Here is a 16,667-nt window from a genome sequence, read left to right as displayed (position 1 = left end):
TAGGTCCATCCACGTTGTTGCAAATGGCAAGATCACATTTTTTTTTTTATAGCTGAGTAATATTCCATTCTGTATATATACCACATCTCCTTTATCCATTTGTTTCTTGATAAAACACTTGGGTTGCTTCCGTATCTTGGCTATTGTAAATAATGCTGCAATAAACATAGGGATGCATACATCCTTTTGAATTAGTGTTTTTGTTTTCTTTGGGTAAATACCCAGTAGTGGAGTTATTGGATCATATGGTAATTCTATTTTTAATTTTTTGAGGAACCTCCATATTTGTTTTCCACGATGGCTATACCAGTTTGCATTCTCACCAGCACTGTACGAGGGCTCCTTTCCCTCCACATCCTTGCCAACACTTGTTATTTCTTGTCTTTTTGATTCTGGCCATTCTCACCGGTGTAAGGTGGTATTTCATTGTGGTTTTGTCTTGCATTTCCCTGATGATTAGTGATTTGGAGCATCTTTTCATGTGTCTGTTGGCCATCTGTATGTCTTCCTTAGAAAAATGTCTATTTAGGTCATCTGCCCATTTTTTAGTCAGGTTGTTTGTTTTTTTTGGAGTTGAGTTGTAGAAGGTCTTTATGTATTTTGGATGCTAATTCCTTATCAGATATATCATTTGCAAATATATTCTCTTGTTCAGTAGGTTGCCTAGTTTTGTTGATGGTTTTGTGTGTGTGTGTGTGTGTGTGTAGTCCAAATAGTTTATTTTTGCTTTTGTTTCCTGAGGACACCTATCTAGAGAAATTTTTTATGGTTGATATCAAAAAGAAATGACTACCTATGTTTTCTTCTAGGAGTTTGATGGTTCCAGGTCTCAGATTTAGGTCTCTAATCCATTCTGAGTTTAGTTTTGTGTGTGCTGTGAGAAAGTGGCTCATCCCTTTGCGTGTAGCTGTCCAGTTTTTCCAGCACCATTTGTTGAAGAGTCTTTTTTACCCATTGGATGTTCTTGCCTCCTTTTTCATAGATTAATTGACCATGTAAATGTGGGTTTATTTGTGGGCTCTCTATTCTGTTCCAAAGACCTGTGCGCCTATTTTTTGTGCCTGTATCACACTGTTTTATTACAGTTATATATTATATCTTGAAATCTGGGATTGTGATGGCTCCAGCTTTGTTCTTCTTTCTCAAGATTGCTTTGGCTATTTGGGGTCATGTTTCCACACAAATTTTAGGATTATTTCTTCTACTTCTGTGAACAATGCTGTTGCTATTCTGATAGAGATTGCATTAAATCTGTAGATTGCTTTGGGTAATACGGACATTGAACAATATCGGTTCTGTTCATTCATGAGCGTGGAATATCTTTCCATTTGTTAGTCCCATCTTTGATTTCTTTCATCAGTGTTCTATCATTTTGGAAGTACAGGTCTCTCACCTCCTTGGTTAAGTTTATCCCTAGGTGTTTTATTATTTTTGGTGGAAAGTTTTAATTCTCCCTTACCAGTTTGGATGCTTTTTATTTGTTTTTCTCATCTGATTGCCGTGGCTAGCATTTCCAGTACTATGTTGAATAAAAGTGGTGAGAGTGGACATCCTGGTCGTGTTCCTGATCTTAGAGGAAAAGTTCTCGGTTTTTCACCATTCAGTATGATATTAGTTGTGCATTTGTCTTATATGGCCTTTATTATGTTGAGGTATGTTCCCCCTAAAACCTACTTTGCTGAGAGTTTTTATCATGAATGGATGTTGCACTTTGTCCAATGCTTTTTCTGAATGTCTTGATCAAGTTTTTTTATCCTTTCTTATGTTGGTATGATGTATCAGGTTGAATTGATTTGCATATATATATATTTTTTAAGATTTTATTTATTTATTCGACAGAGATAGAGACAGCTAGCGAGAGAGGGAACACAAGCAGGGGGAGTGGGAGAGGAAGAAGCAGGCTCCCAGCAGAGGAGCCTGATGTGGGGCTTGATCCCAGAATGCCGGGATCACGCCCTGAGCCGAAGGCAGATGCTTAACCGCTGTGCCACCCAGGCGCCCCTGATTTGCATATATTGAACCATCCTTGCATCCAGGGAACAAATCCCATTTGATCATGGTGAATGATCTTTAAATATGTTGTCTGATTTGGTTTGCTAATATTTTGTTGAGGATTTTTGCACTGATGTTCATCAGAGATACTGGTCTTTGGTTTTCTTTTTTTTATAGTGTCTTTGCCTTGTTTTGGTATTAGGGTAATGCTTCCTGGACCTGGATGTCTGTTTCCTTTCCCTGGTTAGGGAAGTTTTCAGCTATTATTTCTTCACATAAGTTTTCTGTCCCTTTCTCTTCTCCTTCTGGGATCCCTATAATGTGAATGTTTTATGCTTAATATTGTCTAGAGGTCTTTTAAACTATCTGTATGAAGGGGCCCCTGGGTGGCTTGTCGGGTAAGCGTATGCCTTTGGCTCAGGTCATGATCTCAGGGTCCTGGGATTGAGCCCCCCATCATGCTCCCTGCTCAGTGGGGAGTCTGCTTCTCCCTCTCCCCCCACTCCATTTGTGTGCTCACTCTCATGTGTGTTCACTCTCTCTCTCAAATAAATAAAATCATTTAAAAAAAACTATTGGATGATTTCCACTGCCCTGTCTTCCAGATCACTGATTTGTTCTTCATCCTCTAATCTGATATTGATTCTCTCTAGTGTATTTTTAAAATTTCAGCTCTGATGAATTCTTTTTAAATATTTGATTTCCCTTTCTTGAACTTTTCACTGTGTTCATCCATTATTTTACTGGGTTCAGTTAACAACTTTATGACCGTTACTTTGAACTCTTTATTAGGTAGATTGCTTATTGCTTATCTCTTCTTCATTTAGTTCTTTTTCTGAAGTTTTGTCATATTCCTCTGTCTCCTCATTTTGTCTGACATGTCTCTCAGTCTTGAAGGAGTGGCCTTATACAGTAGGTGTCCTCTGGGGCCCAGAAGAGCAATCCCCCTGGGGTCACCAGAACCAGGCACTTCAGGGGTGCCCCCTGTGTGATCTGTATGCACCTTCTTGTGGTTGGGCTATATCTGCTGCAGGGCTGCTGGTGAACAGGGATGGCCCCTAGCTGTGAGGACCAGCTGTGATTTGTGATTATGCTGGTGTGTGTGGTTGTGCTGGTGTGTGTGGCAGGTTCCCCCTTCTCAGGACGTGATTCACTTTGAGGGGTGATGGTCCACACCAAGGTTGCCCACCAAGTGTGGCAGGGCATACTGGGAGTCTCATCGAGGCATACCAGTCCTAGCCAAGGCCACCTCCTGGGTGTGGCAGAATGGCAGCCACTTTGGTGGGGTATCTGCCGGTCAGGTGGGTCCACAGGGGAATGTGGAGGTGAGGTGGGTGGTACTAGCAAGGTAGATGGCATGTATCAGAAATGGCACCCACCAGCGCTGGGCCAGGTAGATGGAGAGTAAAATAAAATGATACCTACAAGCTCTTCCCTTTCTAGATAAAGTTCCTATAGATTCCTGCCTCTTCAGTCCATGCACCAAAATTAGTCACTAAATCTCTCTCACATATGACCCAGGCACTTTTCAAACTGCTGCCTCTGTGCTAGGTCTCAGTGGGAGTAATTTGTGTGCAAGCCCTTTAAAAGTGGAGTTTGGGTTTCCTATGGTCTCTGGCTTTCTTGGAGTTAAACCTTGCTGGTTTTCAAAGCAAGACATTCCTGGGGCTTGTCTTCCTAGTTCAGGTCCCCAGGGCGGGGCTCCTGATGTGGGGCTCGAACCCCTCACTCCTCGGGGAGTACCTCCTCACTGTGACAGGGGTGTGGGTCCCGACTAGACCAAGTCTTTGACCGTTCTACCTATCTCAGTGTGGCTTTTCGTTTATAGTTGTTTGGGAGCTGCTCTGCTAATCTGTAAGTTGTTCTCAGAGATAGTTGTTCCGTATGTAGTTGTAGTTTCATTGTGTTCTGAGGGGAGGTGAGCTCAGGATTTTCCTTTTCTGTCAACTTGATCCACTCCTATTACTTCTTTTTTAAAAATATAGAAGAATCTGGCATAAATCATTGTAGTAGAAAAGTCTTAAGTCCCATTCATGTACATTGATATTATCTGTTAGCATAGAAATATGATAGTTGTATCGCAAGGGCTTTGAGTAGGTCCTTGGATAGTCCTCAGACATACAGAGGGAGGGAGGGAGGGAGGGGGGGAAAGAAAGGGGGGGAGGAAGAAAGGGAGGGAGGTGGAGGGGGGAGGAAGGTGGGGGAAGGGGGGAATGGAGGGAGAAAGAGTGAAGGAAGGAAAGAAAGGAGGAGGGAGGGATGTTTTAGCTTAGTTTTTGATATTGAAACCGTATTCGCTTTGTTCCTCATTTTGCATATTTGGTTCTCTACTAGTTTCTCATACATATTTCTTTTCATCATCTTTTTTTTTTTTTTAAAAATCATAAACTGTGAAACTTTGATATGTTTTACCAGCTGTCTGTTTCCCAGGGTTTGTGCTTTGTTGATATGGCTCCATTCCCAGAATATCATGGAGCAATTATTTTCTGACACATTCTTAAAAAGAAGCTTAAACACAAGGCCCTGTACAAACACTTAAAATATGAACAAGCAAATACGCAGGAATCTTTATCTCCTTTGATGCTTGGCACAGGTCCTTGCATGTGGTGGAAGCTAAATAATTAATTTTCGAAGTGAATGCTGATTGAGGAAGATTTTGGATTGCATCTTTTCCCCTTACTCCCTATGCTCCTGTTTTATGTCAACAGAGACAACAGCCTCCACCGCCTATCTGGGTTCTGAGAGTTGAGTGGCCCTGGGGACGTTATTTAAACTAACCTTCAAATTCTTCTCCTGTGGTTCCAATGCTTACTTGGGAAAGTTACCTAGCCTTTCGGCCAAAATTTGCTCACCTACAAAGTGGGTAGGATAATAGCACCTACTTCCCAAAGCTTTTATGAGGATGAAATCAGTAAAAAATCTACAAAGGGCTTAAAACAGGGCTTAACACCTATTAAGCACGACTTAAGTTTTAGTTACTATTATTAGTTTGATCATCTCCGTCTCATGGGATTGAGAAAAAGTAACGTGAGCCTTGGGTGCTGGCCATTATATAGTAGATGTTTAATAACTAGTTGTTTTCCTGCCCTTTTTCCCTTCAATTACTTGCTGAAATGTTAACTGGCCACGTAAATAGAAAATGGGGTATCACAAATATTACTCAGCTAATTTAATTAAATCTTCCATGTATTTTGGTGTGTGTGTGTGTGTGTGTGTGACCATATTTAATAGGATTTGCAAGCTAGTTAGAGGCACCATCTCTTAGTCAAAATTCCTTCAGTTCATTTCAGTAGAATAGAAATCCAAGCCCCTTTCATTTACAAACATTTTTAAGCTGAGTCTTTGTGACACTAGGATTAGAAGCCTACTGTTCCCATTTGGAAAACAGTGGACAAGATACTTCTCTAAGTTTCAGCGTCCTCATCAGTAAAAGAGAAAACAATAATACCTCTATCCTAACTGTCATGAGAACTAGAGGGTCATCATAATAGCAATATCCAAAATGTATTATGCGCTTACTCTATGCCCAGCACTGTTCTAAGTCTTGGAACTTCTTCAAAGGGCGTAGTGCAAAGCCTCCAAGTCCTAAGCGTTAGCTGTTGTTGTTAAGTCGGAAGAACTAGGTGTGGTCGGACTGTGGAAGGCATGAGCTCCAGCTAAGGAGTCTCAAGGTCCTGGTGGAGCTGGGGTTTGAATCCCATTGGGATGGCCCCAAAGTCCATGACCATATGCCTCATGTGCTGCTGCCTGTCACCACAGACCTCCGTCCACCTGTGTTCCAGACATCTCTTTGCCATGCACCAAAGTGCCTTTTGTCTCTTTTCAGGGGATCTCCTTCCCTTGGGATGCATGCCTGCTACTTTGTGTATGTTGAAATCCTTCTCTTCTCCCAAGACTCTCTCAGCCCTGAAATTTTTCCTGGTTACCCTCCTTGGACTTCCATGGCATTCTGTATAGGAGAACTTGAGAGGAGGAAGCTGTTTAGATAACACTGTGTCCCTTACTCTCCACTCTGGAACCTCCCATTGAATTAGCACTCATTAAGTATTTATAGAACTGCTAACTAATTATTTTGTAATCCAGGGTTTCCTCCTGCTCTTGGCTTGTAGAGTCTACGGAAAGTTTAGGAGCATGAACCCCACCATCATTACCTGGTCACTGCCCCAGGTGAGATCCACAGTGGTCCCTAACTTGGAGAGCTGTCAGCCTCCTCTTCTATGTCCCATGATATAGCCTTCTTACCACTCCCCCACCCTCACCCCCCCCCACCCGCTCCTGAGAAGAGAGTAGCATGGGCAACATGTTGGAAGCTTCAAGCCTCCATTGATGGGGAGGGACTGTTTGTAAAGGCCACAGGACCCTAATGGAAGGCATACACACACCTGTGCCTGCACATAAAGAGTCCTAAATTTTATTTTTTTTAAAGATTTTATTTATTTGAGGGAGAGAGAGAGAGAGAGAGAGAGAGAGTGTGTGTGTGTGTGTGTGTGTGTGTGTGCGCGCGCACGAGCACGCAGGAGCAGAGGGAGGGGCAGAGGGAGAAGCAGACACCCTGATGACTAGGGAGCCAGACTCTCGGGGATTGATCCCAGGACCCCAGTATCAAGACCTGAGCTAAAGGCAGATGCTTAACTGACTGAGCCACCCAGTTGCCCCACAGTCCTAAATTTTAAACACTCTGAAACTTGGACTTGTCCAACACTGAGCTCACTGTGGGCCAGGTCTAGAAGAGAAAGATCTAGGCTGAGGTGTGCTGGGATGTTCAGAGCTGCCTCCAATTAGGGTAAAATCTGCTTATCTTAAATATAATTTGGGGGCACCTCTTTTTGCTCCAGTCAAACTTTACACCACCCTACTAGTCCATTCCTAGGGATTTGTTAAGTGGTTATAAAAGAAGGGGAGCATCCTTATGTGAAGTGTCCCCCAGTTCTTTGCGGGGCTCAGTGAATCCTTGTCCCCATTTCACTGTGCAGACTCTGCCCCCAGAGGCCTTAGGTCGTAGTCCGTCCCTTTGGGTAGCCCACTGCTTGGACTATGTGAGACCATTAGAAGAAATGGACATTTTAAATCCAGGCATTTAAACTGTAATCCTGCTAAATAATTTGTTTCCTGCTTCATATTGTTTGCATGCAAGAGGGGGTGGAAAAATCCAGAAATGTTTTCCAGTGCATTTCCTTCCTTCCACCCCCAATCCTGCTAAAGATACAGCATGCAGGTTTCATGGCAGTAGGGTTATTCTCAAGTGCTAAATTTTTATGTGTCCAGTGACTTTCCTGGTAGCAATGGCGTCTTATATTTCTATCACTACAGTGCTAGCAAATGTTGGGTCCACAGAAGGTGTTTATCAATTACATACTGATTTTGTACCCCAGTTCTGAGCTCTATAGGGAATGTGGTCAGATATTTTCATCCACCTAGGAAGACATCCACCTCTGTTTTCTCTCCACCTTTCCATTTTTTATCCGCTGGAAGCCAGTTCTGTTCTCACAACTGAACTTACCCTTTTGGTCATTGCCAAAAACTTTCATTGTGCCAAGTGAAGTGTGTGTGTGTGTGGGGGGTCATGAATCTCTCTTAAAGGCATCTGATGGTCTGCAGCATCCATTTCTTTTTTTTTCTTTTTTAAAGATTTTATTTATTTATTCGACAGAGATAGAGACAGCCAGCCAGAGGGGGAACACAAGCAGGGGGAGTGGGAGAGGAAGAAGCAGGCTCATAGCGGAGGAGCCTGATGTGGGGCTCGATCCCAGAACGCCGGGATCACGCCCTGAGCCGAAGGCAGACGCTTAACTGCTGTGCCACCCAGGCGCCCCCTGAAGCATCCATTTCTTGAATCTTCCTTGATGATACTTTCCTGATTCTTCTATCTACGTTTCCTTTTCCGGTTGGGCCCCTAGTTTGGCTCTAGATTTTGTCCTCAATCCTCTCTTTCCTGTGCTTTCTCTTGTTGAGTTCATCCCTTCTTTTAGCTTCACTCCTACTCCTCCATAGAAGCTCCTCCAAATACAAATCCGGCGCTGTCTCCTCTGTGCCCCAGCTTGTGCTTCCAACTGCCACATCACCCGACATCCACACTGCAGTGCCCCACATTTCATCACAAATTCTAAATCTCCATGGGCGGATCTATTATTTTGTCTACTCTAATCTCCTTTCTCTTCTCAGTGATTCCATCTCAGTTGGTTAAAACCCCATTCTGCCCATCAAAGAGAAATACAAATTAAGTGGTCTTAATTCTTCCACCTCTCATACCCAGTCTGTCCTATATGTCCCCCAGGAAAACGTGCCCTGAATTTTGCTTCCGTCCCCAGCCAGCAGCCAGCCTGGCCCCAGCACTTGCCTTGCTGTTCATCACAGTGACAGGCTCTCAGCCTCCCCCTCTTCCTCCTGCCTCTCCTACGCCTGTTCTCCTCACTCTTGCCCTGGCTAAGGTGGGCTGTCACATTCCACCTCCAAACCTGAGGATGGTCCCTGCTGCCTGTTCGCAACTACATGCCCCGTGACTCCCCACCCCCTCCCTCTGTCTCCTCTGTGATGATTGCATTAAACCCTCAAATTAGTACTGAGTGCCTTCTACCCACTGGGCACTCAGGCCATGGCAGTGCAGTCAAACAAGCAGACCAGGTCCGTCCCAGCGCTCCTGGGGTTGTAGTTTCCTGAGCAAGTGAGCTCACTCCCCTGCCACTCCAACCCGGCTTTCAAAGGCCAGCCTGTCTCACTCCTCAAAGCTGCCTTCAGCCTCTTCAACCCACAGGGATGAATCCCTTTTCAGACTTCCTACTGTTCTTGTTGTGAATACCCCTTTAGTTATTCTCTGATCCTTTCATGTACCTTAGTCTTAACCCCTTACCTGGATTGTAATACCTCTGAGGTCCACTCTTTTTTATTTGCTGTGCTATCTCCAATGTTGGGCATGTATTACGTGTCACTGTTGTAGTGGTATTCATAGTAATTACTACTAGTCTGCAATTATATGTGATTAAGCCGTAATTAGAATAAGACAACCTGACCTGGCGTGCAGAGCTTTACATGCATTTGCTTATCTAAGGGGTGACTCTTCCGCACATACTTAATTGACTTGTTTTTGACTCAATGTCCCCCGGCTGTGGGTCTCAGGAGAGTCACTTCTGAGACTCAGTTTCTTCATCTGAAGTACTGGGAGCTGGATGCCTTTTTTTTTTTTCTTTCTTTTTCCATTCATCACTGGGTGGGTGCCTTCTTTTTAAGATTCTTTCCAGTTCTAACCCTGTGGTTCAGTTCAATTTCAAAGCACTCATTTCTAGGGAATCTTTACTGTGTCCTCTGCACAGATGCAGTGCTTAGGGATATAAAGCAAATACGGCGCAGTTCCCGCCCTCAAAAGTTTGTACCATCCGTTGTAGTAACAGGAAGCTCTGGGTATCTGAGGGGTAGAAAACAAAGGAGCTAATTACGTCACTAGGAGAAATCGAGAGTTGATTCTAATTAAAAGCTTCCTGAAGGAGGAGAGATTTCCGTTCAGTGGAAAGGAGGCAGTTGATGGAGTGGGAGTTCGGAGGCTCCTCTTGGCAGAACTGGGGGGCAAAGCAGCTATTCGGTGATGAAGCAGAACAGGGCTGCGTTTAGAACCAACAAGACATTTTGTTGCGTGCTAAACTTAACACGGTGAGCACACTAATGGTGCCGCAAAGTACAACAGGAGAACCTCAATTACATCACAGAGATACGTGGATCCCAGAGGGGCGAGCCCTTTGGATATTGGAGCTGCATCCTCAGATCAAAACCATTTATTTTGGCAACCCTGCATGCAGAGTCTCATAAGACACAGGGAACGTCTGTTCCGTTGATACGTCTGGCCTCCTGTCACAATATAATAGAATTAATCGCCATTATCATCCGCTAATAATAGTGCTCAATGTTAATATTTATGTCTCTCCTCATTTCAGAAGGAACTGAAGCAGTTTGCAAATATAGTCACATGCAAGAAGATAAAAATACAAGAGATATAAAATGAAAAAATGAGAAATACTAGTGTGTGAGGCCAGAGGAAAAGTTAAGTGCCCCAAAGTTCTAAATACTGTACCAGACATAGGCTGCATAATTGGGGCTCAGCATCTTAGCAACCAAGCATTTTTCCCCAAAGGAAAGTTTTTATTTGTATTTTAATAATGTGGCAGCTCAGCAATTCCAAGCTTATATTCAGAGATTTATCCTTGTTGATCCAAGAGATTTTGCATACAGGATAATGCTAGGTGCTTTCATTCATGTTGACTGTTTATTTTAAAGATTTATTTATTCCAGAGAGAGTGTGTGCGAGCACGATGGGAGGAGGGTCAGAAGGAGAAGCAGACTCCCGCTGAGTGGGGACCCTGACGGGGGGGGGTTCAAATCCTGGGACCCGGGGATCATGACCTGAGCCCAAGGCAGCCACCTAACAGACTGAGCCACCCAGGCGCTCCTCGACTGCTGTTTAAATGAACTCATTAGAAGCAAAAGCTGAAAGCGAAACACCTGCCCAAGGCTTTGTGGCTGAGTTTCTGTGGCTGTGGGGCTAATGCACCAGAGATGTTACTCAGGGGAGGCCCCAGAAGTTCCTCTAGTTATAAAACATAACTTATTATTTGCTTCCTTTTAGAAGAAGCTTCTCTCTCTGACGACTCCCCTCCCCTACAAACACTGTTCCCCCAAGTAAGCTTTTAGTAGTGCGTGCCATCTGAGAGAGGACAGTCTGCCAGGAGCCAGCAGGGTTGTCCCTGCGGGAACAGGGGAGCGGAGAGTGCGGGCTGCGAGGTCCCTGGCCAGGTTGTGAGACGGCTTTGCCTTTACTGACAGCGTGAAGCAGAACGAGCGCTATGGCCAGCTGACCCTTGTCAACTCCACCGCGGCGGACACGGGCGAGTTCACCTGCTGGGCTCAGCTCTGCCACGGCTACGTCTGCGGGAGGGATGAGACGAAAACAGGCTCCACCTACATCTTTTTTACAGGTAAGCCGTTTGGTGTGTTGGTGGGATTCTTCAGAATTCCGGACTTGGCCCAGAGTTAGTGTCTCCAAATATCTAATAAGGACGATGAGAGCGCTCCCTGTTGGCCAGGCTCTGTCAGGTTGTCTCCCAGGAACCCTCGAGGACGTGATATCATTTCTATTGCTTTCATGGAGAAGTAGAGGTTCAGAGAGATGAACTACGTCCTTAAGGTCATACAGGTCAGTGGCAGTCCCAGAATTTGAAGCCAGTCTGATTCTACAGTCTGTACCGGCATTTTCCAATATGGCAGCCACTAAACATGTGTCAATCTTTATTTTTTATTATTTTTTGAGAGCACATATATGCAAGTGGGGGAGGGGGAGGAGCAGAGGGAGAGCGAGAGAGAGCATCTTAGGCGGGCTCCGTGCTCAGTGCTCCATCTCATCACCTTCACATCGTGACCTGAACCAAAATCAAGAGTCTGTTGCTTAACCCTCTGAGCCATCCAGGTGCCCCCATGTGTATTTAGATTTAAATGGAAATTATTTAAAATTAAACAATTTAAAACTCAATTTCTGAGTGGCACCTGCCAGGTCAAGTGTTCCTTTGCCACATGTGGCTGGTGGCTCTCCTCGTGGCCCCTGCAAACAGAGAACATGCCCATCATTGCACAAAGTTCGATTGGACGGCATTGCTGCAGACTCTTAGTCACTGTGCTCTCAGGACCGATGATGACCTCCTTTCTGGAGCATTGCTAGTCAGAGGAGGCTTAGCTAAAGGCCCCCTCACATTTGTTCTGAGGAGTACTGTGAGCTGAAGTTTCCTGAAGGTTGTGACCCTTGTGGCTCCAGCCCCATCCCTGTGCTAAGGGAGGTGCCTGAAAATGTGCAGGTCAGAAGGAAACCTCTTCTCTGAGCAGTGTTGGGTACACGCTGTCTACACTCTGAAGTTTGGGGCATGATGTTCTCTTCAACAAGTTCAGAGGTGAGGAACAGCTTTCGGGAATCTCAGAAATGCCACCCCCTGGTGCTGCCATTGGCCTTGGCGTTTCGGGTGAAGCCAGAATGCTTTCTTCGTGTCTAGGCAGGGACTTTCATGACCTTTGTCTACACCCTGAATCCCTCCACCTTTCACACCTACGCTGACTTAGCTACTGGGACCCTAACGATCGTAGGCCCTGGCCAGCAGTGAGTACTTTAGCAAAATCGTATGTATTTTCCCTTCCCTCCCACATTGCTCCTCTCCAGCAGAGCACTCTGCGATTTTGGAGTCACAGGTATCTCATTCCATTATCACCACACCCCCAGGAAATAAGCAGAAGCTAGTTTACCATCTCTGTTAAAGAAATTATGATGCTGACACTGAGACTTGAAAGGGCAAGGTGACCTGTTCAGTGTGCCATGACTGGTAGTGGGGGAGAAAGAGTCAACCCCTGTTCTTCTGACCTAGGATCTAATGTTCTTACTGCCCTGATCCACTTCTAGGAAGGTGATGGGTAGCTTGATAAACAGGCAGAAGGGCAGTAGCTAGCATAACTGGTGGGTCAGGAGGATTGCTAACAGTTGTTCATCGGTAATCCCTCGTGATCCTCATTCTGGAATGTGCTGTGCAGAATTGCCCACATGCCCTTAGAGCCTGTTATTCTGGACAAGAACTGATACCATATTTCAAATGGCAGAATGAAGATGTCTTGCCGTGATTCGCACTATTACATCTTCCTAGAACATCGGGGTTTGAATTGAGATTTTGAACTGAAGACCTCCCTCGAGCACGATGTCCCGTTAGGGTTAAGGGCTCTCTTGGCGTTTTGGAGCCGGGTCCTCATTCCTAATTTATGGGAAGCTCTTCAGTGAGTCACAGGAAGGCCAAAATATTTACTTCAACTTTAAAGAAACCTGGATCAAAAAGGGACATGACCTAATGCGTTCTATCATTTTCTCTTTTCTCAGCACCAAGCCAAGAGACCAATTGGCTTTTCAGTAGAAGGTTTAGCATTTATCGTTTCAGGCATGGGTGGGTTTGCAAAACCAAGATGAGCTGTTACGGAAGCTGAGCTTCCCGCTGCTGGCTCTGATTCTTTCAGAACATATGCTTCCTCGCTACCCACAAAGAGAAATGTCTGGCATTCATTATGTTTGCATGTTTCCCAGAATTTGCAAACACTGTGAAGCCTTTTTCTGACTGTTGTTAATTTGTGCAATTTCTGATGAAGCAGCTGCCACATATCTAATCTTTATGGGGGGGTGCTATCAGAGGGTCTTTTTTCCTCTAATTTTTTATTGAAGTAGGATATATGCAAAGAAAACTACACAAATTATTAGTAGCTCAATAAATTATCCTCAAATGAATATACGCATGCAACTACCACCCAGGTCAAGGAGGAGAACATTCCTGGGGCGCCTGGGTAGCGCAGTCGTTAAGCGTCTGCCTTTGGCTCAGGGTGTGATCCTGGCGTTCCGGGATCAAGCCCCACATCAGGCTCCTCCGCTGGGAGCCTGCTTCTTCCTCTCTGACTCCCCCTGCTTGTGTTCCCTCTCTCGCTGGCTGTCACTCTGTCACATAAATACATAAAATCTTTAAAAAAAAAAAAAAAAAAAAAAGAGAACATTACCAGCAATAGGGCTTTCTCATAGCAAAGGCTTGGGCACCAATGATATGTAGTAAAACCATATTAATGAGCACTTTACTGAATATGGAGTTTGTTGAAATTTGGATTTTAATTTATAGCCTATTTATTTTTGGAAATCTGAATTTCCATGTGTTTAGTTTTCTTAAAGTAACGCCGTCTACTTGAGTAGCCACAAACATGTTTGCAGGGTCATATGTAATCTAAAATTTTTAAAATGAACTTCAGGAAGTTTTTTGTTGTTGGTAGATGAGATCGACTAATTACAAATATGTTTTTTCTGTTTGTTAAAGCAACTGGTGTGGGCACTTCCTTCATAGACTTACAGTACAAAACGTAAGACCACATCTTTGTGTTCCGGAATTTGGACTGTGCACTTATTCTACTAGCTTTGTTTATTGGTTCAGTTTCCTCTACAAAACCTTTAATTTAAAGTTGCCTCTAAATCTTACAATCAGAAATTCTTGAAGGACTTTTGCTCAGAAGCTATCTTTACCACTCCAGATTCTTCTCTCTACTCTATGGGAACACGTGGGTTTTAGATACAACATTGACCAAGGTGCCCCTTAACTAAGCCTGGAAGTCAATTTATCATGAAGGTGACACAAATCCGCCAGCACCATAGAAAGCCTTGGAAAAGATGGAGACTCACAGAGCCATGACATATTCCCTCTTGATCCCAGAGTCAGGGAAAGACCTCCATGTCCGTGAACTTGGCACTCATAGCCAAAGAACTCTTGGCCCATGAAGACATTTGATGTTGTGTCTAGGAATTCTGTCCCCAACCTAAAATATCATATGACAGTGGCACCCAGAGGGCTAGTGAAGGAGAAAGCCAAGAATAATTAATTGTTTCAGGAACATGGTAGGGAAAAACACTGGAAACAATTTAACAATTGTTGGAGTATAATTAAGTTCAAAGATTTCTCTTAGCAGTCAGCAGTTACCATAATATTCCCTCACAGAATCATCCAGAAAACAAAGGATTTAATGTCCCGTGCCAAAAACAAAACCCTAACCCACAGTCCCTTGACTATCCTGAGGAACGAACGTATGGGCAAGCTGGTCCTTGTTTCTCTCATTTCTGTAGGATCAAATGTCATCATCTAGAACTTAAAATACAGGGAGAGTGATTTCAGGGCAAACAGGAGAATATAAGAAACTGACTGAATTTCCCAGCCTAGTGTTAGACAAGCAGAGCTCAGAACTGAGCTAGTGGCTTCCTCGTCTGCCCTTACTTAATTCTCTTTCCATTGACCTTGGCAGGAATGAGTTCCTCTGGGCTGTAAGGACAGGTGAGGATGACAGCACCCTTGCTGGGCCAGGCCTCTCAGAGGCTCTGCTGTGCTGGGGAACCATTCCCAATGGGCAGTTACAAGCATAGGCTTTGGGGCTAACTTCTCCAGAGACACATCAGATTGTTCACAGGTCTTAACACTGCTCTTAACATAAGGAAATCAGTCTCCTTCCCTGCTTCCTCAGTGGGCTAATTCATGGGCCTGGTTTGTCCTTGACCTAATACGTTTTTGTTTCCTTTAAGGAGATGGGAAGTGAAATCTCTTTTACAAAAAAGGAAAAGCAGTAAAAAATAGCTTTTTCTATGCATAAGAACTTAGTATCTGAGTATATTGCCAGTTCCCTCTCTGTGCCCTGAGAATGTAAAAATCCTTAAAGCACTCTTAACCTTGTTTCTCCAGAATAAATAAACCTCTGCCTTTCCCTTTGCAGAGAAAGGAGAACTCTTTGTACCTTCTCCCAGTTACTTTGATGTTGTCTACCTGAACCCGGACAAGCAGGCTGTGGTTCCTTGCCGAGTGACTGTCCCGTCAGCCAAAGTCACCCTCCACAGGGAGTTCCCTGCCAAGGAAATCCCTGCCAATGGAACTGACATTGTTTACGATGTGAAGAGAGGCTTCGTGTATCTGCAACCTCATTCTGACCACCAGGGGGTGGTCTACTGCAAAGCGGAGGCTGGGGGCAAGTCTCAGATCTCAGTCAAGTACCAGCTGCTCTATGTGGAAGGTAAGCCAGCTCCTACCACTGCCTAGAGTTTAATCTCTTCCAGCTAGTTACTATCAGTACTGATGTTCCCAGCTATGGATGGAAATTAGGAGGCACAGAATGCTGTTCTTAAAGGTTCTTCTGTGGTACCACTATTTCTAGAATTGCCCATGATGGGACCCAACACTCCTTGACTCCCTTCATCCACTGCTCACTCTGGTACTATCTCTGTGTGATGGATCAGCAATTCTCCAGTATTCAACTGCTTAGAACATCCCCTGTGATAAGAGCATCTTCTTTGTTGTAACCAAAATCCGTGGTCTCCTAAGGGCACCATCCCTCCCCAACTCAAGGTCACGTTCTTCTTGTGCCCATTCCCACTCCCTCACCCTCATCCTCTCATCTGCTGTTAGGAAGCTTCGCCCCTCTGAGCGTCATGGCTCCACCAGTTTTCTCTTCTCCTTTCCAGTCACTCCCTTTGTTGGCTCATTGTCCTCCTTGTCTCTTCACTTTCTGGGCGACGTTAATATCCATTTAGAGCTCATCAGGCTCGGTTCACTGACCACCTCATCCCTTCCACCTCAGGCACCCCTTCCTCAGCTCCATGTCCAGTGACTCCTCTGTGATCATCCTCACCTCCACCTTCCTCCCCACATTCTCCAGTGCCCTCCTTCCCTCCTCACCCACCGAGTGTGGGGTCCAGGGCTTAACATTGCTGTGCTCTCTGTTGGTGCCCTCAACTCCTTGCCCACCTGTTCTCCCACGGTCCAGGGAAATACCACCCTAGAGAACACGACTGTGCCCTTTCTTCATGACGAGAGCTACTGGAGAAGCCCATGGATGGGTAAAGTCAGTCTCTTCCAGTTGACCTCACTCCCCACTTCTTGACACAACTGAACTATGCTCAAATCTCTCCATTAAAAATGGAACTATTTTTTAATGTGAACATTTTAGTGAGGAGTTTCAATTCAGTGGATTCATATATGAAATACTTTTTTTTTCTCCACTTCCTTCAACTCTGCCATGTTGAAACCTGCTTTCCTAAGGGTAGTGAGGTCCACTAATGATATCTCAGTCTACTCTACATCCAACAGGCACTTTGGGTGCCT

The 16,667-nt window shown here is 44.6% G+C and overlaps 1 protein-coding gene across 1 annotated transcript in view; it reads left to right on the top strand.

Moving 5' to 3' along the window:
* The window catches only part of PDGFRL (platelet derived growth factor receptor like), a 59,095-nt gene that overhangs the window by 37,645 nt on the left and 4,783 nt on the right, over positions 1-16,667 (top strand). The window contains exons 3-4 of the mRNA XM_008710897.2: positions 10,801-10,952; positions 15,286-15,579. Coding sequence (XP_008709119.2) covers positions 10,801-10,952; positions 15,286-15,579 — 446 coding nt within the window. The remainder of the gene's footprint in view (positions 1-10,800; positions 10,953-15,285; positions 15,580-16,667) is intronic.

The sequence above is a fragment of the Ursus maritimus genome, unplaced genomic scaffold (genome assembly GCF_017311325.1).
Source record: "Ursus maritimus isolate PB19 unplaced genomic scaffold, ASM1731132v1 scaffold_28, whole genome shotgun sequence".
NCBI lineage: Eukaryota > Metazoa > Chordata > Mammalia > Carnivora > Ursidae > Ursus > Ursus maritimus.
Note: the sequence above shows the minus strand (reverse complement) of the source record. Positions and strands in the feature narration are given on the sequence as shown.